The sequence below is a fragment of the Pelodiscus sinensis genome, chromosome 18, assembly GCF_052426305.1.
Source record: "Pelodiscus sinensis isolate ZL-2025 chromosome 18, ASM5242630v1, whole genome shotgun sequence".
NCBI classification, from domain to species: Eukaryota; Metazoa; Chordata; order Testudines; family Trionychidae; genus Pelodiscus; species Pelodiscus sinensis.
The window spans coordinates 33,828,003-33,852,028 of NC_143069.1; the positions used below are offsets into that span (position 1 = coordinate 33,828,003).

The window sequence follows — 24,026 nt, forward strand, 5'->3', positions numbered from 1 at the left end:
CCAACTCCCCCAGGTCTCCTCAGAGCCTCCCCGCTGCCCCGGGCCCCCCCAACTCCCCCAGGTCTCCTCAGAGCCCCCCCTGCTGCCCCGGGTCTCCCCAACTCCCCCAGGTCTCCTCAGAGCCCCCCCTGCTGCCCCGGGTCTCCCCAACTCCCCCAGGTCCCCATAGAGCCTCCCCGCTGCCCCGGGCCCCCCCAACTCCCCCAGGTCTCCTCAGAGCCCCCCCTGCTGCCCCGGGTCTCCCCAACTCCCCCAGGTCCCCTCAGAGCCCCCCCTGCTGCCCCGGGCCCCCCCAACTCCCCCAGGTCCCCTCAGAGCCTCCCCGCTGCCCCGGGCCCCCCCAACTCCCCCAGGACCCCCCAGAGCCTCCCTGCTGCCCCGGGCCCCCCCAACTCCCCCAGGTCCCCTCAGAACCCCCCCCGTTGCCCCAAGCCCCCCAACTCCCACAGAACCTGCCCGTTGCCCCGGGCCCCCAAATCCCCCAGGTCTCCTCAGAGCCCCCCCCCCGCTGCCCCGGGTCTCCCCAACTCCCCCAGGTCCCCCCAGAGCCCCCCCACTGCCCCGGGCCCCCCCAACTCCTCCAGAGCCCCCCGCTGCCCCGGGCCCCCCCAACTCCCCCAGAGCCCCCCCACTGCCCCGGGCCCCCCCACTCCCCCAGAGCCCCCCCGCTGCCCCGGGCTCCCCAACTCCCCCAGAGCCCCCCCATTGCCCCGGGCCCCCCCAACTCCCCCAGAGTCCCCCCACTGCTGAGTTCCACCAGGTCCCCAAGCTTTGCCACCCTCTTTGCTGAGTGACCCTCCCAGGCCCCCCAACTCCCCAGAGCCCCCCCAGCCAGCATCTAGACACCCAGTACTGCCCTGGGTCCCCCCAGCCCCCCAGACACCCGCCCCACCGCCTCTAGGTCCCCCCCACTCCCGCAGACCTCAGAGACTCCCCTCCATGCCCTTGGGGACCCCGATGGCTCGCCCCCGGTAGGAGCTGGGCCCCCGAGGAGCCGAAGGCCCAGCCCCGGCCCCCCCTGTACCCGCCTCTTCCACAGCTCAGAGTCCTGCCCCCCTCTATTTTTGAGCACCCCCCAGCGCAGTGTCGTGACGTCCCCGCCCACAGCGCGTGATGTTTGCGTGTCGTTTCCGTGTCGTGCCCTGGCGCTTCCACCCCTGCCCCGAATCGGGCCCTGGGGGTGCCGGAGGGAGCCCAGGATCGGGCCCTCCTGCCCCCCGCCGGGCCGCTGCCCCCCTCCCCTCAGTCCCCCTTGTGAAGGGGATGGGGTGGGGAGGGGGGGTGCTGAGCACTGACTCCCCCGTCCCCGTTAGTGATTCTTGTGACACTGTCGTGGGTCCCCGTCGTCTGTGATGTCAGAGAAACGCGGTGTCAGTCCGAGACCAGAGACCGACGTATTAAACCAGAGATTTAACAGCCCGCGGGGTCGTCGTCTGTGCAGCCGCCTCTGGGGCGGAGCCGCGGGCGAACAGCCGCGCAGAACGCCGCCCGGGGCTGATGCAGCCACCTCTGGGGCGGGGCCGCAGGCGAACAGCCGCGCAGAACGCCGCCCGGGACTGATGCAGTCGCCTCTGGGGCGGGGCCGCGGGGGAACAGCCGCGCAGAACGCCGCCCGGGGCTGATGCAGCCACCTCTGGGGCGGGGCCGCAGGCGAACAGCCGCGCAGAACACCACCCGGGACTGATGCAGCTGCCTCTGGGGCGGGGCCGCGGGGGAACAGCCATGCAGAACACCACCCGGGACTGATGCAGCCACCTCTGGGGCGGGGCCGCGGGGGAACAGCCGCGCAGAACACCACCCGGGACTGATGCAGTCGCCTCTGGGGCGGGGCCGCGGGGGAACAGCCGCGCAGAACACCACCCGGGACTGATGCAGTCGCCTCTGGGGCGGGGCCGCGGGGGAACAGCCGCGCAGAACACCACCCGGGACTGATGCAGTCGCCTCTGGGGCGGGGCCACGGGGGAACAGCCGCGCAGAATGCCACCTGAGGCTGATGCAGCCGCCTCTGGGGCGGGGCTGCGGGGGAACAGCCGCGCAGAACACCGCCCGGGGCTGATGCAGCCGCCTCTGGGGCGGGGCTGCGGGGGAACAGCCGCGCAGAACACCGCCCGGGGCTGATGCAGCTGCCTCTGGGGCGGGGCTGCGGGGGAACAGCCGCGCAGAACGCCGCCTGGGAGCGACTTACAACTCCCCCAAAACACGGGCACCTGCCTCATAACAGGTCTCATTTATTTCCCATCTTCCCCGCCTAGAAATACCCTCAATTTGCCCCGAGGGGTGGAATCTGCCCCCGGGGAGGGGGCCACATGGATCTCCATGAGATCACAGTTCCTCTGGGGTGACTGGCCGGGGGGGCGCTTGGCCTCCTCTCCCGCTGTAGCTGCCGGACGCCTGGATCCCGTAGCCCTGGGCCGTGGCCGGCCCCCAGGGGCGTCTGTCCTTGCCGTGGGGCAGTCCGCCTGTCCAGGCTAGGCGAGGGTGCGCAGGGGGTCAGGGTGGGAGGCGCGGTGCAGGGACGGCTCCGACATACTTCGCTCCAGCTTGGGCTGCAAGCGTTGTAGCTGCTCCAGGGTGGCCAGGATCTGGGGGGAGAAAGGGAGTGAGACAGGCCCCCCCAGTGCCGGGGGGAGGAGCCTGGAGTCCGTCTCCCTGCCCCCCCCAAAGAACCCAGGTGTGATGGCTCCCAGCTCTAACCACTAGACTCCATTCCCTTCCAGAGCGGGGGAGGGGCACTCAGGCATCGGGGCCCCGCCCCCCACTCACCTGCGGGAAGAGGGGTCTCTCCTCTCGGCTGAATTTCAGGCAGTTCACCATGAGTCTCTTCAGGGCCTTGGGGCAGGTGCTGGGCACCCGGCTCAAGTCAGGGGACAGGTACCCCCGGCCCACCATGAACAGGATCTGGGGGCAAGGGAGCAGGTCAGACTCTGGGCACCCCCCACCTCTCCAAGCCCCCAGTCAGCACCCCCTGCTGGGTGCCGGGGGGGCGGAAGGAGGAGCACTGGGTGACGGGAGGTGGGCGCCGGGTGACGGGAGGTGGGCGCCGGGTGACGGGAGGTGGGCGCCAGGAGAAGGGCACCGGGAGACGGGAGGTGGGTGCCAGGTGACGGGAGGTGGGTGACAGGTGACGGGAAGTGGCCTGCGGGTGACAGAAGGTGGGCGCCGGGAGAGGAGCGCCAGGTGATGGGAGGTGGGTGACGGGTGACGGGAGGTGGGCGCCGGGAGACGGGAGGTGGGTGACGGGTGACGGGAAGTGGCCTGCGGGTGACGGAAGGTGGGCGCCGGGAGAGGAGCGCCAGGTGACGGGAGAAGGGCGCCGGGTGACGGGAGAAGGGTGCCAGGTGACGGGAGGTGGGTGACGGGAGAAGGGTACTGGGTGACAGGAGGTGGACGCCGGGTGACGGGAAGTGGGCACTGGGTGACGGGAGGTGGGCGCTGGGTGTCAGGAGAAGGGCGCCGGGTGACGGGAAGTGGGCACTGGGTGACGGGAGGTGGGCGCCGGGTGACGGGAGGTGGGCGCCGGGTGACGGGAGGTGGGCGCCGGGTGACGGGAAGTGGGCACTGGGTGACGGGAGGTGGGCGCTGGGTGTCAGGAGAAGGGCGCCGGGTGACGGGAAGTGGGCACTGGGTGACGGGAGGTGGGCGCTGGGTGTCAGGAGAAGGGCGCCGGGTGACGGGAGGTGGGCACTGGGTGACGGGAGGTGGGCGCTGGGTGTCAGGAGAAGGGCGCCGGGTGACGGGAAGTGGGCACTGGGTGACGGGAGGTGGGTGCCGGGTGACGGGAGGTGGGTGCCGGGTGACGGGAGGTGGGTGACAGGAGAAGGGCGCTGGGTGACAGGAGGTGGACGCCGGGTGCCGGGAGGTGGGTGCCAGGTGCCAGGAAGTGGCCTGAAGGTGACGGGAAGTGGGCGCCGGGTGACGGGAGGTGGGCGCTGGGTGTCAGGAGAAGGGCGCCGGGTGACGGGAAGTGGGCGCCGGGTGACGGGAGGTGGGCGCTGGGTGTCAGGAGAAGGGCGCCGGGTGACGGGAAGAGGGCGCCGGGTGACAGGAGGTGGGCACCGGGTGTCGGGAGAAGGGCGCCGGGTGTCAGGAGAAGGGCGCCGGGTGACGGGAGGTGGGCGCCGGGTGACGGGAGGTGGGCGCCGGGTGACGGGAGGTGGGCGCCGGGTGACGGTACCTGGTCGCGGCTGCGCACGTGCCCGTAGGGCAGGCTGCCTGTGGTCAGCTCGTAGAGAACCACCCCGTAGGCGTAGACGTCGGACTGGAAGCTGTAGGGGCTGCTGTCCTGCATGCGGATCACCTCGGGCGCCTGTGGGCAGACGCGGTTAGCGGCAGGGAGGGGTGGGGGCGGCAGTGGGGCTCTGGGGGGCACAGCTCAGTTCTCTCCATCTAGAACACGGGCACTGGGGCGCAGCGGGGACACTGCGGGGGGCACAGCAGAGGGAAGGAGGCACGGGGGGGGGGTAGAGCCGGGGGGAGCCGGGGGGCTCTCACCATCCAGAGCACGGAGCCTCGCGGCTGCTCGACCTGGCAGGCCCCGCTCCAGCGCGTCTTCACCGTGGCCAGGCCGAAGTCCCCGATCTTCACCGTCAGCCCCTCATGCAGGAAGATGTCTGGGGGGTGGTTAGGGGGCAACGGCTCCAACAGGCCCCCCACAGCCAGCCCCCCGCCAGGTCCCCTCCCCACGGCACTGCTCTCCCTGGGGTGAGCAACCCTGCCCCCATCCTGGATACAGCCCCGTTCCCCCCGATACCCCCCCGTTCCCCTAGATACCCCCCGTTCCCCTAGATACACCCCCGTTCACCTGGACACACCCCCCGTTCCCCCCGATACCCCCCCGTTCCCCTAGATACCCCCCGTTCCCCTAGATACCCCCCGTTCCCCTAGATACACCCCCGTTCCCCCCGATACACCCCCGTTCCCCTAGATACCCCCCGTTCCCCTAGATACACCCCCCGTTCACCTGGACACACCCCCCGTTCCCCTAGATACCCCCCGTTCACCTGGACACACCCCCCGTTCCCCTGGATACACCCCCCGTTCCCCTAGATACACCCCCGTTCCCCTGGACACACACCCGTTCCCCTAGATACACCCCCCGTTCACCTGGACACACCCCGTTCCCCTGGATACACCCCCCCGTTTCCCTAGATACACCCCCGTTCACCTGGACACACCCCGTTCACCTGGACACACACCCCCGTTCCCCTGGCCCGGTGGCCGGCTGGGGCCGTAGGATACTGTTGGATTTCAAGTCCCGGTGGATGATGTTCTTGGCATGAAGATAACTGGGGGAGGGAGAGAAATTGGGGGGAGTCCCCATTAGCAGCCCCCCACCGTGCCAGCCCCCATCCCCCATAGTGCCAGCCCCGCCCTGACGCCCTGCCCCCGCCGCGCCCGCCACCCCACTGTGCTAGCCCCCCTCTGGCCAGCCCCCCGCCTTCCCCAGCCCCCCTGAGGCCAGCTTCCCACTGCCCCCCATGCCAGCCCCCCCGGCCCAGGCCCCCCCGTGACTCACTCCATGCCCTGGGCCGTCTGGCGCGCCACCTCGGTGCGGGCAGTGGCGTCCAGCCGGGTTTCGCAGACGTGCAGGTGCCGGTACAGGCTGCTGCCCTCGCACCACTGCGTGATGATGGCAAAGCTGGGCCGCGTCATGAACCCCATGAACAGCAGCACGTTCACGTGGCGCGTCCGCCTGCGGGGGGGGGTGTCACTGGGGGGCCCGGACACGGAGACCTCCCCCCCGCCAGCCCGGACGCCTGGGACCCCCGCCCGGACACGGAGACCTCCCCCCTGCCAGCCCGGACGCCTGGGTCCCCCGCCCGGACACGGAGACCTCCCCCCCGCCAGCCCGGACGCCTGGGACCCCCGCCCGGACACGGAGACCTCCCCCCCGCCAGCCCGGACGCCTGGGACCCCCGCCCGGACACGGAGACCTCCCCCCCGCCAGCCCGGACGCCTGGGTCCCCCGCCCGGACACGGAGACCTCCCCCCCGCCAGCCCGGACGCCTGGGTCCCCCCCCGGACACGGAGACCTCCCCCCCGCCAGCCCGGACGCCTGGGTCCCCCCCCCCGGACACGGAGACCTCCCCCCCGCCAGCCCGGACGCCTGGGTCCCCCTGCCCGGACACGGAGACCTCCCCCCGCCAGCCCGGACGCCTGGGACCCCCGCCCGGACACGGAGACCTCCCCCCCGCCAGCCCGGACGCCTGGGACCCCCGCCCGGACACGGAGACCTCCCCCCCGCCAGCCCGGACGCCTGGGACCCCCGCCCGGACACGGAGACCTCCCCCCCGCCAGCCCGGACGCCTGGGTCCCCCCGCCCGGACACGGAGACCTCCCCCCCGCCAGCCCGGACGCCTGGGACCCCCGCCCGGACACGGAGACCTCCCCCCCGCCAGCCCGGACGCCTGGGTCCCCCCCCGGACACAGAGACCTCCCCCCCGCCAGCCCGGACGCCTGGGTCCCCCCCCGGACACAGAGACCTCCCCCCCGCCAGCCCGGACGCCTGGGTCCCCCGCCCGGACACGGAGACCTCCCCCCCGCCAGCCCGGACGCCTGGGTCCCCCCGCCCGGACACGGAGACCTCCCCTCCCCCGCCAGCCCGGACGCCTGGGTCCCCCCGCCCGGACACGGAGATCTCCCCTCCCCCGCCAGCCCGGACACCTGGGACCCCCTGCCCAGACACAGAGACCTCCCCTCCCCCGCCAGCCCGGACGCCTGGGTCCCCCCCCCAGACACAGAGACCTCCCCCCCGCCAGCCCGGACGCCTGGGTCCCCCCCCGGACACGGAGATCTCCCCCCCGCCAGCCCGGACGCCTGGGTCCCCCCGCCCGGACACAGAGACCTCCCCCCCGCCAGCCCGGACGCCTGGGTCCCCCCCCGGACACGGAGACCTCCCCCCCGCCAGCCCGGACGCCTGGGTCCCCCCGCCCGGACACAGAGACCTCCCCCCCGCCAGCCCGGACGCCTGGGTCCCCCCCCGGACACGGAGACCTCCCCCCCGCCAGCCCGGACGCCTGGGACCCCCGCCCGGACACGGAGACCTCCCCCCCGCCAGCCCGGACGCCTGGGTCCCCCCCCCGGACACGGAGACCTCCCCCCCGCCAGCCCGGACGCCTGGGTCCCCCCCCCCCGGACACAGAGACCTCCCCCCCGCCAGCCCGGACGCCTGGGTCCCCCCCCCGGACACGGAGACCTCCCCCCCGCCAGCCCGGACGCCTGGGTCCCCCCCCGGACACGGAGACCTCCCCCCCGCCAGCCCGGACGCCTGGGTCCCCCCCCTGGACACGGAGACCTCCCCCCCGCCAGCCCGGACGCCTGGGTCCCCCCCCCGGACACGGAGACCTCCCCCCCGCCAGCCCGGACGCCTGGGTCCCCCCCCGGACACGGAGACCTCCCCCCCGCCAGCCCGGACACCTGGGTCCCCCCGCCCGGACACGGAGACCTCCCCCCCGCCAGCCCGGACGCCTGGGTCCCCCCGCCCGGACACGGAGACCTCCCCCCCGCCAGCCCGGATGCCTGGGTCCCCCCGCCCGGACACGGAGACCTCCCCCCCCGCCAGCCCGGACGCCTGGGTCCCCCCGCCCGGACACGGAGACCTCCCCCCTGCCAGTCCGGACACCTGGGTCCCCCCACCCAGACTCCTGGGTCCCCCCGCCCGGACACGTAGATCTCCCCTCCCCCGCCAGCCCGGACGCCTGGGTCCCCCCCTGGCTCCCCGCCCCCCGGCTCCCACCTGAGCAGCTGCATCTCGTTCTTGAAGGCCTGCACCTGCTGGGCCGTGGGCTGCGTCACCTTGAGGATCTTGACGGCCACGTGGCCGTGCCAGCGCCCCTTGTAGACGGTGCCGAAGGAGCCGGCGCCCACCCGGCGCAGCAGCGTCACCTCCTGGGGGGGCACCTCCCACTGGTAGCCCGAGTCCCGGTAACCCAGGGCCTTCTGCGGGGGGCACAGGGGAGGGTGGGGAGCTCGTCCGGTGCCCCCCTGCCCCAGCGTCGCGGCTCTGCCTGGCCTGGGGCGCCCAACCCCCCCGCCTGCCTCACTTTCCCCGGGAACGATGGAGCCCCCCAGCAGCCGTCTCTTCGCAGGACCCCCCGGCAGGTTGGGGCGGGGCGGGGCGGGGCACTCACTCGCCCCCTGGCCTCAGCCCCACCCATGGCTCGTGCCCCCCACCCCGCGATCAGCCTCTCTGGATCCTGCCCCCCAGGGGCAGCGTGGAGTCGGGGGCGGAGGATGGGGGCACAGAGAGCAGAGGGGCGGAGGGGCATGGGAGGCCTGGGGCGGAGGGGCTTAGGGGGCCCAGGCCCAGGGGGGCGCCTCAGGGTGAGGAGCGGGGAGGGTGGGGTCCAAGGAAGCAGGGCGGGGCCTGGAGGGGGCGCTCACCCCCCCACTCACCACCTTCTTCTTGTCCTCGGCCGACGACGCCGACCCCTTTCGCTCCTTGGGGGGCTGTGGGGGCGACTTGGGGGGCGGCCCGCGGCGCCCGGGAGAGTTGCGGGCAGAGGCGGGGCCGGGGGGGGAAACTTCCTCGCAGCCTGGCGGAGAGGAGAGCGAGCTGGTGCCCCACAGCGACCTCCAGACCCACAGCCCCTGCCGAGCCCCACAGGCCCCCAGGCGTTCCCTGCGGCTCTGCACCCTCGGCGGCACCGCCCCCCCGAACGCCCCGTGGCACCGCCCCCCCGAACGCCCCGTGGCACCGCCCCCCCGAACGCCCCGTGGCACCGCCCCCCGAACGCCCCATGGCACCGCCCCCCCCGAACGCCCCGTGGCACCGCCCCCCGAACGCCCCGTGGCACCGCCCCCCGAACGCCCCATGGCACCGCCCCCCCGAATGCCCCGTGGCACCGCCCCCCAAACCCCCCCCGTGGCACCGCCCCCCCAACGCCCCATGGCACCGCCCCCCCGAATGCCCCGTGGCACCGCCCCCCGAACGCCCCGTGGCACCGCCCCCCCGAACGCCCCGTGGCACCGCCCCCCGAACGCCCCGTGGCACCGCGCCCCCTCTGAGCCCCCCGCAGCACCGCGCCCCCTCCGAGCCCCCCTGCGGCACCGCCCCCCCGAACGCCCCGTGGCACCGCCCCCCCAACGCCCCATGGCACCGCGCCCCCTCTGAGCCCTCTACGGCACCGCCCCCCCAACGCCCCATGGCACCGCCCCCTCTCTGAGCCCCCCGCAGCACCGCGCCCCTCTGAGCCCTCTATGGCACCACCCCCCGAACGCCCCATGGCACCGCGCCCCCTCTGAGCCCCCCGCAGCACCGCGCCCCCTCTGAGCCCTCTATGGCACCACCCCCCGAACGCCCCATGGCACCGCGCCCCCTCTGAGCCCCCCGCAGCACCGCGCCCCCTCTGAGCCCTCTACGGCACCACCCCCGAACGCCCCATGGCACCGCCCCCCCTCTGAGCCCCCCGTGGCACCGCGCCCCTCCGAGCCCCCCTGCGGCACCGCCCCCCCGAACGCCCCGCGGCCCCCAATCCCCTCACCCCACACCTCTGGGATTCTCACCTTCTGTCATGAAGTTGGTTGCTGGGGTCTGAAAAAGGGGGGAGATCAGAGACCCAGAGAGGAAACGAACCCCCCCCCCCACTGGGCCCGGCCCGCGCCCAGAACGCCCCCCCTCCCGGCTCGGTCCCTGCCGACACCCCCCCACTCGCCCGCCCCCCGTCAGGGCCACGGGGAGCGCCCCCCGGCCACCTCTGCCCCACTCCCGGCCCCCAGCCCCAGTCCCACTCCCAACCCCGGCCCCATTGCCTGCCCCTGCCCCACTCCCAGCCCCCAGCCAGCCCGCCCCACCCCCATTCCCCACCCCTGCCCCACTCCCGGCCCCCAGCCAGCCCGCCCCAGCCCCATTCCCCACCCCTGCCCCACTCCCAGCCCCCAGCCAGCCCGCCCCACCCCCATTCTCCACCCCTGCCCCACTCCTGGCCCCCAGCCAGCCCGCCCCACCCCCATTCCCCACCCCTGCCCCACTCCCGGCCCCCAGCCAGCCCGCCCCACCCCCATTCTCCACCCCTGCCCCACTCCCGGCCCCAGCCAGCCCGCCCCACCCCCATTTCCCACCCCTGCCCCTCTCCCGGCCCCCAGCCAGCCCGCCCCAGCCCCATTCCTCACCCCTGCCCCACTCCCGGCCCCCAGCCAGCCCGCCCCACCCCCATTCTCCACCCCTGCCCCACTCCCGGCCCCCAGCCAGCCCGCCCCACCCCCATTCTCCACCCCTGCCCCACTCCCGGCCCCCAGCCAGCCCGCCCCACCCCCATTCCCCACCCCGGGCCCATTCCCTGCCCCCCAGCCAGCCCCGGCCGTTCTCACCTGCTGGGCAGTTTCCTCGCTGGGCTCCACGGTGCTCACCATGTGGACGTTGGGGGTGGACGTGGAGCGGTGGCGCTGGAGGGGGGGCCCCCGGCTGGGGGGCTCCGGGAAGCTGAAGGCGTCGGGGCTGAGCTGGTGCCGGCGGGAGCTGGGGGGGCAGGGGGATGCGAGTGGATCAGCCCCCCCCTCGTGCTGCCCCAAAGGGACCGAGCCCCCCGCCCTTCCCTGCAGGGCCCCCCAGATCTCACCGAGCCCCCCCGCCCTTCCCTGCAGGACCCCCCCAGATCTCACCGAGCCCCCCCCGCCCTTCCCTGCAGGGCCCCCCAGATCTCACCGAGCCCCCCCGCCCTTCCCTGCAGGGCCCCCCAGATCTCACCGAGCCCCCCCGCCCTTCCCTGCAGGGCCCCCCAGATCTCACCGAGCCCCCCCGCCCTTCCCTGCAGGGCCCCCCAGATCTCACCGAGCCCCCCCCCGCCCTTCCCTGCAGGGCCCCCCAGATCTCACCGAGCCCCCCCCCGCCCTTCCCTGCAGGGCCCCCCAGATCTCACCGAGCCCCCCCCCGCCCTTCCCTGCAGGGCCCCCCAGATCTCACCGAGCCCCCCCGCCCTTCCCTGCAGGGCCCCCCAGATCTCACCGAGCCCCCCCCCGCCCTTCCCTGCAGGGCCCCCCAGATCTCACCGAGCCCCCCCCCGCCCTTCCCTGCAGGGCCCCCCAGATCTCACCGAGCCCCCCCGCCCTTCCCTGCAGGGCCCCCCAGATCTCACCGAGCCCCCCCGCCCTTCCCTGCAGGGCCCCCCAGATCTCACCGAGCCCCCCCGCCCTTCCCTGCAGGGCCCCCCAGATCTCACCGAGCCCCCCCCCGCCCTTCCCTGCAGGGCCCCCCAGATCTCACCGAGCCCCCCCCCGCCCTTCCCTGCAGGGCCCCCCAGATCTCACCGAGCCCCCCCGCCCTTCCCTGCAGGGCCCCCCAGATCTCACCGAGCCCCCCCGCCCTTCCCTGCAGGGCCCCCCGATCTCACCGAGCCCCCCGCCCTTCCCTGCAGGGACCCCCAGATCTCACCGAGCCCCCCCGCCCTTCCCTGCAGGGCCCCCCAGATCTCACCGAGCCCCCCCGCCCTTCCCTGCAGGGCCCCCCAGATCTCACCGAGCCCCCCCCCCGCCCTTCCCTGCAGGGCCCCCCAGATCTCACCGAGCCCCCCCCGCCCTTCCCTGCAGGGCCCCCCAGATCTCACCGAGCCCCCCCCCGCCCTTCCCTGCAGGGCCCCCCAGATCTCACCGAGCCCCCCGCCCTTCCCTGCAGGGCCCCCCCAGATCTCACCCTGAGCCCCCCCGCCCTTCCCTGCAGGGCCCCCCAGATCTCACCGAGCCCCCCCCCGCCCTTCCCTGCAGGGCCCCCCAGATCTCACCAAGCCCCCCCGCCCTTCCCTGCAGGGCCCCCCGGATCTCACCGAGCCCCCCACACTCTTCCCTGCAGGGCCCCCCCCAGATCTCACCGAGCCCCCCCGCCCTTCCCTGCAGGGCCCCCCGGATCTCACCGAGCCCCCCACACTCTTCCCTGCAGGGCCCCCCAGATCTCACCGAGCCCCCCCCCGCCCTTCCCTGCAGGGCCCCCCAGATCTCACCCTGAGCCCCCCCCCGCCCTTCCCTGCAGGGCCCCCCAGATCTCACCGAGCCCCCCCGCCCTTCCCTGCAGGACCCCCCGCCCATCAGAGCACCAGGTGCCCACAGACCCAGGTGACACCAGATCCTACACCCCCCCCGGTCGCTCTGTGCTGTCCCCCGCTCAAATCTCTGTGCCCTCCAGGAACTTTCTCGGGGGGATTTCAGGGTTTCTCGTGCTGAGCCCGGGCAGAGCCTGTACCTGGGAGCTTGTGGCGTTAGGGGGCCTGGGCCGGGCCGGGTGGAGGGGGAGTCCTGCCCCTGCAGGTCGGGGTACGGGCCATGGCTGTAAACACTGTGGGAGAGAGAGCATGTGGGGTCCGGCTGCCCCCCGGTCTCGGCCCGCAGCCCACCCGGCCCAGCCCTGCCCCCACCCCTGCCGATGTCCCCACTCCCGGCCTGCAGCCCCCCCCGGCCCAGCCCTGCCCCCACCCCTGCCGATGTCCCCACTCCCAGCCTGCAGCCCCCCCCAGCACAGCCCTGCCCCCACCCCTGCCGGTGCCGCCCACTCCCGGCCTGCAGCCCCCCCCGGCACAGCCTTGCCCCCACCCCTGCCGATGTCCCCACTTCCGGCCCGCAGCCCCCCCAGCCCAGCCCTGCCCCCACCCCTGCCGGTGCCCCCCACTCCCGGCCCGCAGCCCCCCCGGCCCAGCCCTGCCCCCACCCCTGCCGGTGCCCCCCACTCCCGGCCCGCAGCCCCCCCACCCCCAGCCCTGCCCCCACCCCTGCCGGTGCCCCCCACTCCTGGCCCGCAGCCCCCCCGGCCCAGCCCTGCCCCCACCCCTGCCGATGTCCCCACTCCCGGCCTGCAGCCCCCCCCGGCCCAGCCCTGCCCCCACCCCTGCCGATGTCCCCACTCCCGGCCTGCAGCCCCCCCCAGCACAGCCCTGCCCCCACCCCTGCCGGTGCCGCCCACTCCCGGCCTGCAGCCCCCCCCAGCACAGCCCTGCCCCCACCCCTGCCGGTGCCCCCCACTCCTGGCCCGCAGCCCCCCCGGCCCAGCCCTGCCCCCACCCCTGCCGATGTCCCCACTCCCGGCCTGCAGCCCCCCCCGGCCCAGCCCTGCCCCCACCCCTGCCGATGTCCCCACTCCCGGCCTGCAGCCCCCCCCAGCACAGCCCTGCCCCCACCCCTGCCGGTGCCGCCCACTCCCGGCCTGCAGCCCCCCCCAGCACAGCCCTGCCCCCACCCCTGCCGATGTCCCCACTTCCGGCCCGCAGCCCCCCCGGCCCAGCCCTGCCCCCACCCCTGCCAGTGCCCCCCACTCCCAGCCCGCAGCCCCCCGGCCCAGCCCTGCCCCCACCCCTGCCGATGTCCCCACTCCCGGCCCGCAGCCCCCCCGGCCCAGCCCTGCCCCCACCCCTGCCGGTGCCCCCCACTCCCGGCCTGCAGCCCCCCCGGCCCAGCCCTGCCCCCACCCCTGCCGGTGCCCCCCACTCCCAGCCCGCAGCCCCCCCGGCCCAGCCCTGCCCCCACCCCTGCCGGTGCCCCCCACTCCCGGCCTGCAGCCCCCCCGGCCCAGCCCTGCCCCCACCCCTGCCGGTGCCCCCCACTCCCGGCCCGCAGTCTCTGCTCCCCACTCACATACCCAGCTGTGCTGGTGTCTTCCACCCTCTCCTGCCCAGGAGGCCCCTGGATGCCAGGCCAGGGAGGGGTGTGGAGGGGTGGGGGTCTCACTCAGCCCACAGCCAGGATCCACCCACAGCATGGGCACGGGGCTGGGGCGGTGCAGGGCGCCCGAGGGGCGGGGCTTGAGGGCGAGGGGCGGGGCCTGCAGGCGAGGGGCGGGGCTACTCACGGGTGGTGCGCCACGGCCAGGTCCACGCACACGGTGGGCACGCGGCTGCTGCAGTGCTGGTGGAATTTGTAGCCGCAGGTCTGGCAGCGGAAGCCGTGGAAGAGGAACTTGAGGCAAAAGTCGCAGAAGGCCAGGTTGAAGAAGGTCTTACGGACCTGGGGGTCAGATGCAGGGCGGGTGAGTTGGGGACAGATCCCTGGGCGGCGAGCGTAGGGTCCCTGGGGCCGGGGGGCGATCGGAGGGTCCCTGGGGCCAGGGCGTTATCGTAGGGTCCCTGGGGCTGGGGCGTTATCGTAGGGTCCCTGGGGCCGGGGCGTTATCGTAGGGTCCCTGGGGGCTGGGGCGTTATCGTAGGGTCCCTGGGGCCGGGGCGTTATCGTAGGGTCCCTGGGGCCGGGGCGTTATCGTAGGGTCCCTGGGGCCGGGGGGCGAGCGTAGGGTCCCTGGGGCCGGGGCGTTATCGTAGGGTCCCTGGGGCCGGGGGGCGATTGTAGGGTCCCTGGGGCCGGGGGGCGAGCGTAGGGTCCCTGGGGCCGGGGGGCGAGCGTAGGGTCCCTGGGGCCGGGGCGTTATCGTAGGGTCCCTGGGGCCGGGGGGCGATTGTAGGGTCCCTGGGGCCGGGGGGCGATCGGAGGGTCCCTGGGGCCAGGGGGCGATCGTAGGGTCCCTGGGGCCGGGGGGCGAGTGTAGGGTCCCTGGGGCCGGGGGGCGATCGGAGGGTCCCTGGGGCCGGGGGGCGAGTGTAGGGTCCCTGGGGCCGGGGGGCGATCGGAGGGTCCCTGGGGCTGGGGCGTTATCGTAGGGTCCCAGGGCCGGGGGGCGATTGTAGGGTCCCTGGGGCCGGGGCGTTATCGTAGGGTCCCTGGGGCCGGGGGGCGATTGTAGGGTCCCTGGGGCTGGGGCGTTATCGTAGGGTCCCTGGGGCCGGGGCGTTATCGTAGGGTCTCTGGGGGCCGGGGCGTTATCGTAGGGTCCCTGGGCTGGGGCGTTATCGTAGGGTCCCTGGGGCCGGGGCGTTATCGTAGGGTCCCTGGGGCCGGGGCGTTATCGTAGGGTCCCTGGGCCGGGGCGTTATCGTAGGGTCCCTGGGGCCGGGGCGTTATCGTAGGGTCTCTGGGGCCGGGGCGTTATCGTAGGGTCCCTGGGGCCGGGGGGCGATTGTAGGGTCCCTGGGGCTGGGGCGTTATCGTAGGGTCCCTGGGGCCGGGGCGTTATCGTAGGGTCTCTGGGGGCCGGGGCGTTATCGTAGGGTCCCTGGGCTGGGGCGTTATCGTAGGGTCCCTGGGCCGGGGCGTTATCGTAGGGTCTCTGGGGCCGGGGCGTTATCGTAGGGTCTCTGGGGGCCGGGGCGTTATCGTAGGGTCCCTGGGCCGGGGCGTTATCGTAGGGTCTCTGGGGCCGGGGCGTTATCGTAGGGTCCCTGGGCTGGGGCGTTATCGTAGGGTCCCTGGGTCGGGGCGTTATCGTAGGGTCCCTGGGGCCGGGGCGTTATCGTAGGGTCTCTGGGGGCCGGGGCGTTATCGTAGGGTCCCTGGGCCGGGGCGTTATCGTAGGGTCCCTGGGCCGGGGCGTTATCGTAGGGTCTCTGGGGGCCGGGGCGTTATCGTAGGGTCCCTGGGCCGGGGCGTTATCGTAGGGTCCCTGGGGCCGGGGCGTTATCGTAGGGTCCCTGGGGCCGGGGCGTTATCGTAGGGTCCCTGGGCCGGGGCGTTATCGTAGGGTCCCTGGGGCCGGGGCGTTATCGTAGGGTCCCTGGGCCGGGGCGTTATCGTAGGGTCCCTGGGCCGGGGCGTTATCGTAGGGTCCCTGGGCCAGGGCGTTATCGTAGGGTCCCTGGGGCCGGGGCGTTATCGTAGGGTCCCTGGGGCCGGGGCGTTATCGTAGGGTCTCTGGGCCAGGGCGTTATCGTAGGGTCCCTGGGCCGGGGCGTTATCGTAGGGTCCCTGGGCCGGGGCGTTATCGTAGGGTCTCTGGGGCCAGGGCGTTATCGTAGGGTCTCTGGGCCGGGGCGTTATCGTAGGGTCTCTGGGGGCCGGGGCGTTATCGTAGGGTCCCTGGGCCGGGGCGTTATCGTAGGGTCCCTGGGGCCGGGGCGTTATCGTAGGGTCCCTGGGCCGGGGCGTTATCGTAGGGTCCCTGGGGCCGGGGCGTTATCGTAGGGTCCCTGGGGCCGGGGCGTTATCGTAGGGTCTCTGGGGGCCGGGGCGTTATCGTAGGGTCCCTGGGCCGGGGCGTTATCGTAGGGTCCCTGGGGCCGGGGCGTTATCGTAGGGTCTCTGGGGGCCGGGGCGTTATCGTAGGGTCTCTGGGGGCCGGGGCGTTATCGTAGGGTCCCTGGGCCGGGGCGTTATCGTAGGGTCTCTGGGGGCCGGGGCGTTATCATAGAATCATAGAATCATAGAATCATAGGACTGGAAGGGACCTCGAGAGGTCATCGAGTCCAGCCCCCCGCCCTCAAGGCAGGATCAAGCTCCGTCTACACCATCCCTGACAGATGTCTATCTAACCTGTTCTTAAATATCTCCAGAGAGGGAGATTCCACCACCTCCCTTGGCAATTTATTCCAATATTTGACCAACCTGACGGTTACGAATTTTTTCCTAATGTCCAATCTAAACCTCCCCTGCTGCACTTTAAGCCCATTACTCCTTGTCCTGTCCTCAGAAACCAAGAGGAACAAATTTTCTCCTTCCTCCTTGTGACACCCTTTTAGATATTTGAAAACCGCTATCATGTCCCCCCTTAATCTTCTTTTTTTCCAAACTAAACAAGCCCAGTTCATGAAGCCTGGCTTCATAGGTCATGTTCTCTAAACCTTTAATCATTCTTGTCGCTCTTCTCTGCACCCTTTCCAATTTCTCCACATCTTTCTTGAAATGTGGCGCCCAGAACTGGACACAGTACTCCAGCTGAGGCCCCTGGGCCGGGGCGTTATCGTAGGGTCCCTGGGGCCGGGGCGTTATCGTAGGGTCCCTGGGCCGGGGCATTATCGTAGGGTCCCTGGGCCGGGGCGTTAACGTAGGGTCCCTGGGCCGGGGCGTTATCGTAGGGTCTCTGGGGGCCGGGGCGTTATCGTAGGGTCCCTGGGCCGGGGCGTTATCGTAGGGTCCCTGGGGCCGGGGCGTTATCGTAGGGTCTCTGGGGGCCGGGGCGTTATCGTAGGGTCCCTGGGCCGGGGCGTTATCGTAGGGTCCCTGGGTCGGGGCGTTATCGTAGGGTCTCTGGGGGCCGGGGCGTTATCGTAGGGTCCCTGGGCCGGGGCGTTATCGTAGGGTCCCTGGGTCGGGGCGTTATCGTAGGGTCCCTGGGGCCAGGGCGTTATCGTAGGGTCTCTGGGGGCCGGGGCGTTATCGTAGGGTCCCTGGGCCGGGGCGTTATCGTAGGGTCTCTGGGGGCCGGGGCGTTATCGTAGGGTCTCTGGGGGCCGGGGCGTTATCGTAGGGTCCCTGGGCCGGGGCGTTATCGTAGGGTCCCTGGGCCGGGGCGTTATCGTAGGGTCTCTGGGGCCAGGGCGTTATCGTAGGGTCTCTGGGCCGGGGCGTTATCGTAGGGTCCCTGGGGGACGGGGCGTTATCGTAGGGTCTCTGGGCCGGGGCGTTATCGTAGGGTCTCTGGGGGCCGGGGCGTTATCGTAGGGTCCCTGGGCCGGGGCGTTATCGTAGGGTCTCTGGGCCGGGGCGTTATCGTAGGGTCCCTGGGGCCAGGGCGTTATCGTAGGGTCTCTGGGCCGGGGCGTTATCGTAGGGTCCCTGGGCCGGGGCGTTATCGTAGGGTCCCAGGGCCGGGGCGTTATTGTAGGGTCCCTGGGGCCAGGGCGTTATCGTAGGGTCCCTGGGCCGGGGCGTTATCGTAGGGTCTCTGGGGCCAGGGCGTTATCGTAGGGTCCCTGGGCCGGGGCGTTATCGTAGGGTCTCTGGGCCGGGGCGTTATCGTAGGGTCCCTGGGCCGGGGCGTTATCGTAGGGTCTCTGGGGGCCGGGGCGTTATCGTAGGGTCTCTGGGCCGGGGCGTTATCGTAGGGTCCCTGGGCCGGGGCGTTATCGTAGGGTCTCTGGGCCGGGGCGTTATCGTAGGGTCCCTGGGCCGGGGCGTTATCGTAGGGTCTCTGGGGGCCGGGGCGTTATCGTAGGGTCTCTGGGCCGGGGCGTTATCGTAGGGTCCCTGGGCCGGGGCGTTATCGTAGGGTCTCTGGGCCGGGGCGTTATCGTAGGGTCACTGGGCCGGGGCGTTATCGTAGGGTCTCTGGGCCGGGGCGTTATCGTAGGGTCTCTGGGCCGGGGCGTTATCGTAGGGTCCCTGGGCCGGGGCGTTATCGTAGGGTCCCTGGGCCGGGGCGTTATCGTAGGGTCCGTGGGCCGGGGCGTTATCGTAGGGTCCCTGGGCCGGGGCGTTATCGTAGGGTCTCTGGGCCGGGGCGTTATCGTAGGGTCCCTGGGCCGGGGCGTTATCGTAGGGTCTCTGGGGCCAGGGCGTTATCGTAGGGTCTCTGGGCCGGGGCGTTATCGTAGGGTCTCTGGGGCCAGGGCGTTATCGTAGGGTCCCTGGGCCGGGGCGTTATCGTAGGGTCCCTGGGGCCGGGGGGCGATCGTAGGGTCCCTGGGGCCGGGGCGTTATCGTAGGGTCCCTGGGCCGGGGCGTTATCGTAGGGTCTCTGGACCGGGGCGTTATCGTAGGGTCTCTGGGGCCAGGGCGTTATCGTAGGGTCTCTGGGCCCGGGCGTTATCGTAGGGTCCCTGGGGCCGGGGCGTTATCGTAGGGTCCCTGGGCCGGGGCGTTATCGTAGGGTCTCTGGGGCCGGGGCGTTATCGTAGGGTCCCTGGGCCGGGGCGTTATCGTAGGGTCCCTGGGCCGGGGCGTTATCGTAGGGTCTCTGGGGCCGGGGCGTTATCGTAGGGTCCCTGGGCCGGGGCGTTATCGTAGGGTCCCTGGGCCGGGGCGTTATCGTAGGGTCCCTGGGCCGGGGCGTTATCGTAGGGTCCCTGGGCCGGGGCGTTATCGTAGGGTCTCTGGGGGCCGGGGCGTTATCGTAGGGTCCCTGGGCCGGGGCGTTATCGTAGGGTCCCTGGGCCGGGGCGTTATCGTAGGGTCCCTGGGGCCGGGGCGTTATCGTAGGGTCCCTGGGCCGGGGCGTTATCGTAGGGTCCCTGGGCCGGGGCGTTATCGTAGGGTCTCTGGGCCGGGGCGTTATCGTAGGGTCTCTGGGCCGGGGCGTTATCGTAGGGTCCCTGGGTCGGGGTGTTATCGTAGGGTCTCTGGGCCGGGGCGTTATCGTAGGGTCCCTGGGCCGGGGCGTTATCGTAGGGTCTCTGGGCCGGGGCGTTATCGTAGGGTCCCTGGGCCGGGGCGTTATCGTAGGGTCTCTGGGCCGGGGCGTTATCGTAGGGTCCCTGGGCCGGGGCGTTATCGTAGGGTCTCTGGGCCGGGGCGTTATCGTAGGGTCCCTGGGGCCGGGGCGTTATCGTAGGGTCCCTGGGCCGGGGCGTTATCGTAGGGTCTCTGGGCCGGGGCGTTATCGTAGGGTCTCTGGGCCGGGGCGTTATCGTAGGGTCCCTGGGCCGGGGCGTTATCGTAGGGTCTCTGGGCCGGGGCGTTATCGTAGGGTCCCTGGGCCGGGGCGTTATCGTAGGGTCTCTGGGCCGGGGCGTTATCGTAGGGTCCCTGGGGCCGGGGCGTTATCGTAGGGTCTCTGGGCCGGGGCGTTATCGTAGGGTCTCTGGGCCGGGGCGTTATCGTAGGGTCCCTGGGCCGGGGCGTTATCGTAGGGTCTCCTGCCACTCACGAAGTTGTGCATGGTGAGCGGCACCTCGTCCAGCACCTCCACGTAGAGAACCTGCCCCTCCAGCGGGGAGATGTCCGTGTCCCAGTCCGTCGGCAGCTTTGTTCTGCCCCAGAGACACCACTCAGAACAAGGAGCAGCCCCGCCCCCCAGCCCCGTCCTGCCCCCCGGTCCCGCCCCACAGCCCTGCCCTCCAGCCCCGCCCTGCTCCCCGGTCCCGCCCCACAGCCCTGCCCTCCAGCCCCGCCCTGCCCCCCGGTCCCGCCCCCCAGCCCCGCCCTGCCCCCCGGTCCCGCCCCACAGCCCCGCCCCACAGCCCCGCCCTGCCCCCCGGTCCCGCCCCACAGCCCTGCCCTCCAGCCCAGCCCTGTCCCTCGCTCCCGCCCGCAGCCCTGCCCCCCAGCCCCGCCCTGCCCCCCGGTCCCGCCCCACAGCCCTGCCCCCCAGCCCAGCCCTGCCCCTCGGTCCCACCCGCCAGCCCAGCCCTGCCCCTCGCTCCCGCCCCCAGCCCTGCCCCCCAGCCCAGCCCTGCCCCTCGCTCCCGCCCCCAGCCCTGCCCCTCGGTCCCACCCGCCAGCCCAGCGCTGCCCCTCGCTCCTGCCCCCAGCCCTGCCCCCCAGCCCAGCCCTGCCCCCCGATCCCGCCCCACAGCCCTGCCCCCCAGCCCAGCGCTGCCCCTCGCTCCTGCCCCCAGCCCTGCCCCCCAGCCCAGCCCTGCCCCTCGCTCCCGCCCACAGCCCCGCTCACCCGCCCAGGTGCCGGTACACAGCACAGCAGTCCTGGTTCAGCCCTCGCACTTTCAGTGCTTTGTCCAGGGCGTCATAGACGGTGGCTCCCGGCCGCACGTTGACCTGAGGGGAGGAGGGATTTACACACGGCTCTTGCCCCCCCAGCAATGGTGAGTTCACATCCCCCCCACCCTCGTGCAAGGGGCAGCAATGATTCTCGCCCCCGGGCTGCCATGCACGAACCGTGCTCCTAATCAACTGCACACTTATTATGCACTTAGGGACCCCTGGAAGGAAACACACGTGTAATTGCACGTCTGGTGCTCACACTCCCCTGCATGCCCAGGGAGCCATGCTATGAGCCACGTGGGTGTGCAATTGCACGGACTGTGCTCACACTCCTCTGTACACACCGAGGGAGCCGTGCAACAAGACATGTGCGTGTGCAATTGCACGGATCGTGGTAACACTGCTCTGCAAGCCGGAGGTACGCTCCAGCAGCCATGCACTGAGCCACGTGTGCGTGCAAGCGCACAGTCCACCCTCACGCTCCTTGCACGTGTAGAGACCCGTGCAAAGAGTTGCAGGCAGCTGTGCAGAAACGTGCTCCTACTAAGGCCACCCTGCCCCCCCGCGAAGATGCCCCTCACCACAGTGCGCTGCTTGTTGGGCAGATAGACCTTGACCGTGCCGGTGCCGGTGCCCAGGCCCGGCTCAGCCACGGCGCTCTCGTCCGGCGCCGGCTCCCGGGGCATCTCCACAGGCACTGGGCACTCCACGCGCAGGCCATTGGAGACAGGGCAGGACACGCCTGGGCAGCGCCGCATGGGGGAGGCAATGGGGGCAGAGCCTGTGGAGAGGGGCAGAGTGAAACACACAGCACCCGCCCCCCGCACACCTCTGCCCCCCCCGCCACATGGTGCCCCTCAGCCCCTGCTCTGTGAATGCCCTCAGTCCTGATCCTGAGTTCCCCGCTCAGCTCTGGAAGGGGAGTGCGGTCTAGTGGTTACAGCGGGGGGGGGGGGGGCTGGGAGCCAGGACGCCTGTTCTCCATGGCTCTGAGAGGGGCGTGGGGAACAGCAGCGACTCTGGCTGACAGCACCCCACCTCAGGGCTGTCACGGAGTGGGGGGTTCACCGAAAGCCAAGAACTGGGGTGAAAATCAGCCCCCAGGTACCCCCAGCACAGAGCAGCGAGAAAGCGTCACCCGGCAGATGGGGAGAGCCCACAGGGGCTGAGCGCTGCAGTCTGGTGGGGCGGGGGGGGGGGAGGTGCAGCCAGCTCTGGGGCAGGGCACCTGAGGAAACAGCCACATATAACATGGGGCAGAGGGTGGGTAATGCCAATGCATTTGGCAGGTGGCGCTGCAGCCCCCCTTCCCCCTCTGCTATAGGGGATGGGAGATTCCACTGCAGCAGTTATCCCTCCCTCCTGGTATGGGGGGGATTCCCTTGTCAGGGTGTGTATGCCGCAGCCCCCACACCCTGTGTGATGATGCTATGAGTGGGAGATTCCATTACGGGGGGGGGGGGGATGGACGCTGCAGCCCCCATGGGGTAGGAGATTCCATTCCAAGGGGGGGGGAGGATGGATGCTGCAGCCCCCATGGGGTAGGAGATTCCATTCCAAGGGGGGGAGGATGGATGCTGCAGCCCCCATGGGGTAGGAGATTCCATTCCAAGGGGGGGGGGGAGGATGGATGCTGCAGCCCCCACGGGGTAGGAGATTCCATTCCAAGGGGGGGGAGGATGGATGCTGCAGCCCCCACGGGGTAGGAGATTCCATTCCAAGGGGGGGGGATGCTGCAGTCCCCACGGAGCAGGAGATTCCATTACACGGGGAGGGGGGGGGAATGGACGCTGCAGCCCCCACGGGGTAGGAGATTCCATTCCAAGGGGGGGGACGCTGCAGCCCCCACGGGGTAGGAGATTCCATTCCAAGGGGGGGGACGCTGCAGCCCCCACGGGGTAGGAGATTCCATTACACGGGGGGGAGAAATGGACGCTGCAGCCCCCACGGGGTAGGAGATTCCATTCCAAGGGGGGGGACGCTGCAGCCCCCACGGGCTAGGAGGTTCCATTACACGGGGGGGAGAAATGGACGCTGCAGCCCCCACGGGGTAGGAGATTCCATTCCAAGGGGGGGGACGCTGCAGCCCCCACGGGGTAGGAGATTCCATTCCAAGGGGGGGGACGCTGCAGCTCCCACGGGGGCAGAAGACTCCATTGCACCGAGGAGGGGGGACTCTGCAGCCCCCACGCCCCATGATCTGGAGGGGGCAGAAGATTCCATCGCACGGGGGGGGCGCTGCAGACCCCACTCCTGCTATGGGGGGCAATTCCATTGCACGGAGAGGGGGCGCTGCAGCCCCCATTCTCTCTGCTATGGGGGGGAAGGTAGGAGATTCCATTGGACTGGGGGGGGGTGGAGTAGGAAGTTCCTACCTGTCACAAGGAACCAGCCACCATCTTGAATGAAAGGACCAAATGGGCGTGGCCTGAGGCCTGACGTCCTATGGGGGCGGGGCCTGCGTGAGCAAGGAGGGGTTTAACCCTTCCCCTGCTGCAGGGCGCTCGGGCTCCCGAGAGACCCTACAATAACACGGGGGGGGGGGGGGGCTGGGGTAACACCCGGCAACAACACACGCTACAGTCACACCCCGGTGGCACAAGAACAGCCCAAGAACAGCCGCGCTGCAACAGCGCCCCTCGCCTGTCACAGCCCCCAGCGCGACAGCTCGCCGCGCACCCCGCTGCAGCGCCCACGGGCGGAGCCGCAAAACCCGCCCCGCGGCGACACCAGAGCCCGCCCCGCGCACTCGCACCAGGACACGCGCTGCAGTGCAGCAAACCCGCACCACTGCGTGCACACGGGACAGACACACACCGCCCCGGGCCCCGCACGGCCTCCCTTCGGACACACAGCAGCTCCCTCCCACAGAGCAGGGCACACACACACACACACACACACACACACACACACACACACACAGAGCAGGGACACACACACACACACACACACACACACAGAGCAGGCACACACACACACACACAGAGCAGGGCACATTCCCTCCAGCAGGCAGCAGCAGGGACACACACACACACACACACACGAGTCACACATACACACACACACACAGAGCAGGGCACATTCCCTCCAGCAGGGGGCAGCAGGGACACACACACACACACACACACACACACACACACACACAGAGCAGGGCACATTCCCTCCAGCAGGCGGCAGCAGGGACACACACACACACACAGAGAGCAGGGCACATTCCCTCCAGCAGGGGGCAGCAGGGACACACACACACACACACACACACAGAGCAGGGCACATTCCCTCCAGCAGGGGGCAGCAGACACACACACACACACACACACACACACACAGAGCAGGGCACATTCCCTCCAGCAGGGGGCAGCAGGGACACACACACACACACACACACACACACACACACACACACACTAACTCAGTAGCAGAAATGAAAATAGAAGAACCCAGGAGTCCTAGTTCCCAGCCCCTCCCCCCCTGCTCTAACCACTAGACCTCACTCCCCTCCCAGAGCCGGGAGTCCTGGCTCCCAACTTTCTGTAAGATCCATCCAAGGCAGCATCTCTCCGCCCCGCCCCGCCCATGGGAAGTAGGCGCTGGGGGGGACATTGCTTCTGCCCTTTGCCCTTGCCCGGCCGGGATGCTCCCTCCCCTGGGGCACCCCTGAGGCCTGGGGCTCTCTGGGTGGAGGGGTG

At 71.6% G+C, this 24,026-nt stretch overlaps 1 protein-coding gene across 2 annotated transcripts; it reads right to left on the minus strand.

Annotated features, from left to right (window-relative positions):
• Nucleotides 1-2,210: 2,210 nt before the first annotated feature.
• On the minus strand, nt 2,211-22,867 carry ARAF (A-Raf proto-oncogene, serine/threonine kinase). 2 transcript variants are annotated; one of them, XM_089770198.1, is made up of 16 exons: nt 22,713-22,867; nt 20,919-21,118; nt 20,288-20,391; nt 19,544-19,646; nt 13,766-13,920; nt 12,170-12,262; nt 10,309-10,456; nt 9,505-9,532; nt 8,395-8,534; nt 7,736-7,938; nt 5,516-5,692; nt 5,239-5,285; nt 4,492-4,610; nt 4,175-4,306; nt 2,764-2,898; nt 2,211-2,582 (listed from the first exon to the last, which is right to left on the minus strand). In XM_089770198.1, the coding sequence occupies exons 2-16, from the start codon at nt 21,093-21,095 to the stop codon at nt 2,469-2,471; spliced, it is 1,875 nt and encodes a 624-aa protein (XP_089626324.1). In that variant the 5' UTR covers nt 21,096-21,118; nt 22,713-22,867; the 3' UTR covers nt 2,211-2,468. The 2 variants fall into 2 exon arrangements, with proteins under 2 accessions (XP_089626324.1, XP_089626325.1); XM_089770199.1 differs by lacking the exon at nt 12,170-12,262.
• Nucleotides 22,868-24,026: the final 1,159 nt, after the last annotated feature.

Coding starts and splice junctions, on each gene's coding strand:
- ARAF (XM_089770198.1), bottom strand. CDS start 21,095: ATGCGGCGCTGCCCAGGCGTGTCCTGCCCTGTCTCCAATGGCCTGCGC. Junction 19,647..20,287: donor GTGTACCGGCACCTGGGCGG/GTGAGCGGGGCT, acceptor TCTCTGGGGCAG/AACAAAGCTGCCGACGGACT. Junction 8,535..9,504: donor AACCAACTTCATGACAGAAG/GTGAGAATCCCA, acceptor CCTCTCCGCCAG/GCTGCGAGGAAGTTTCCCCC.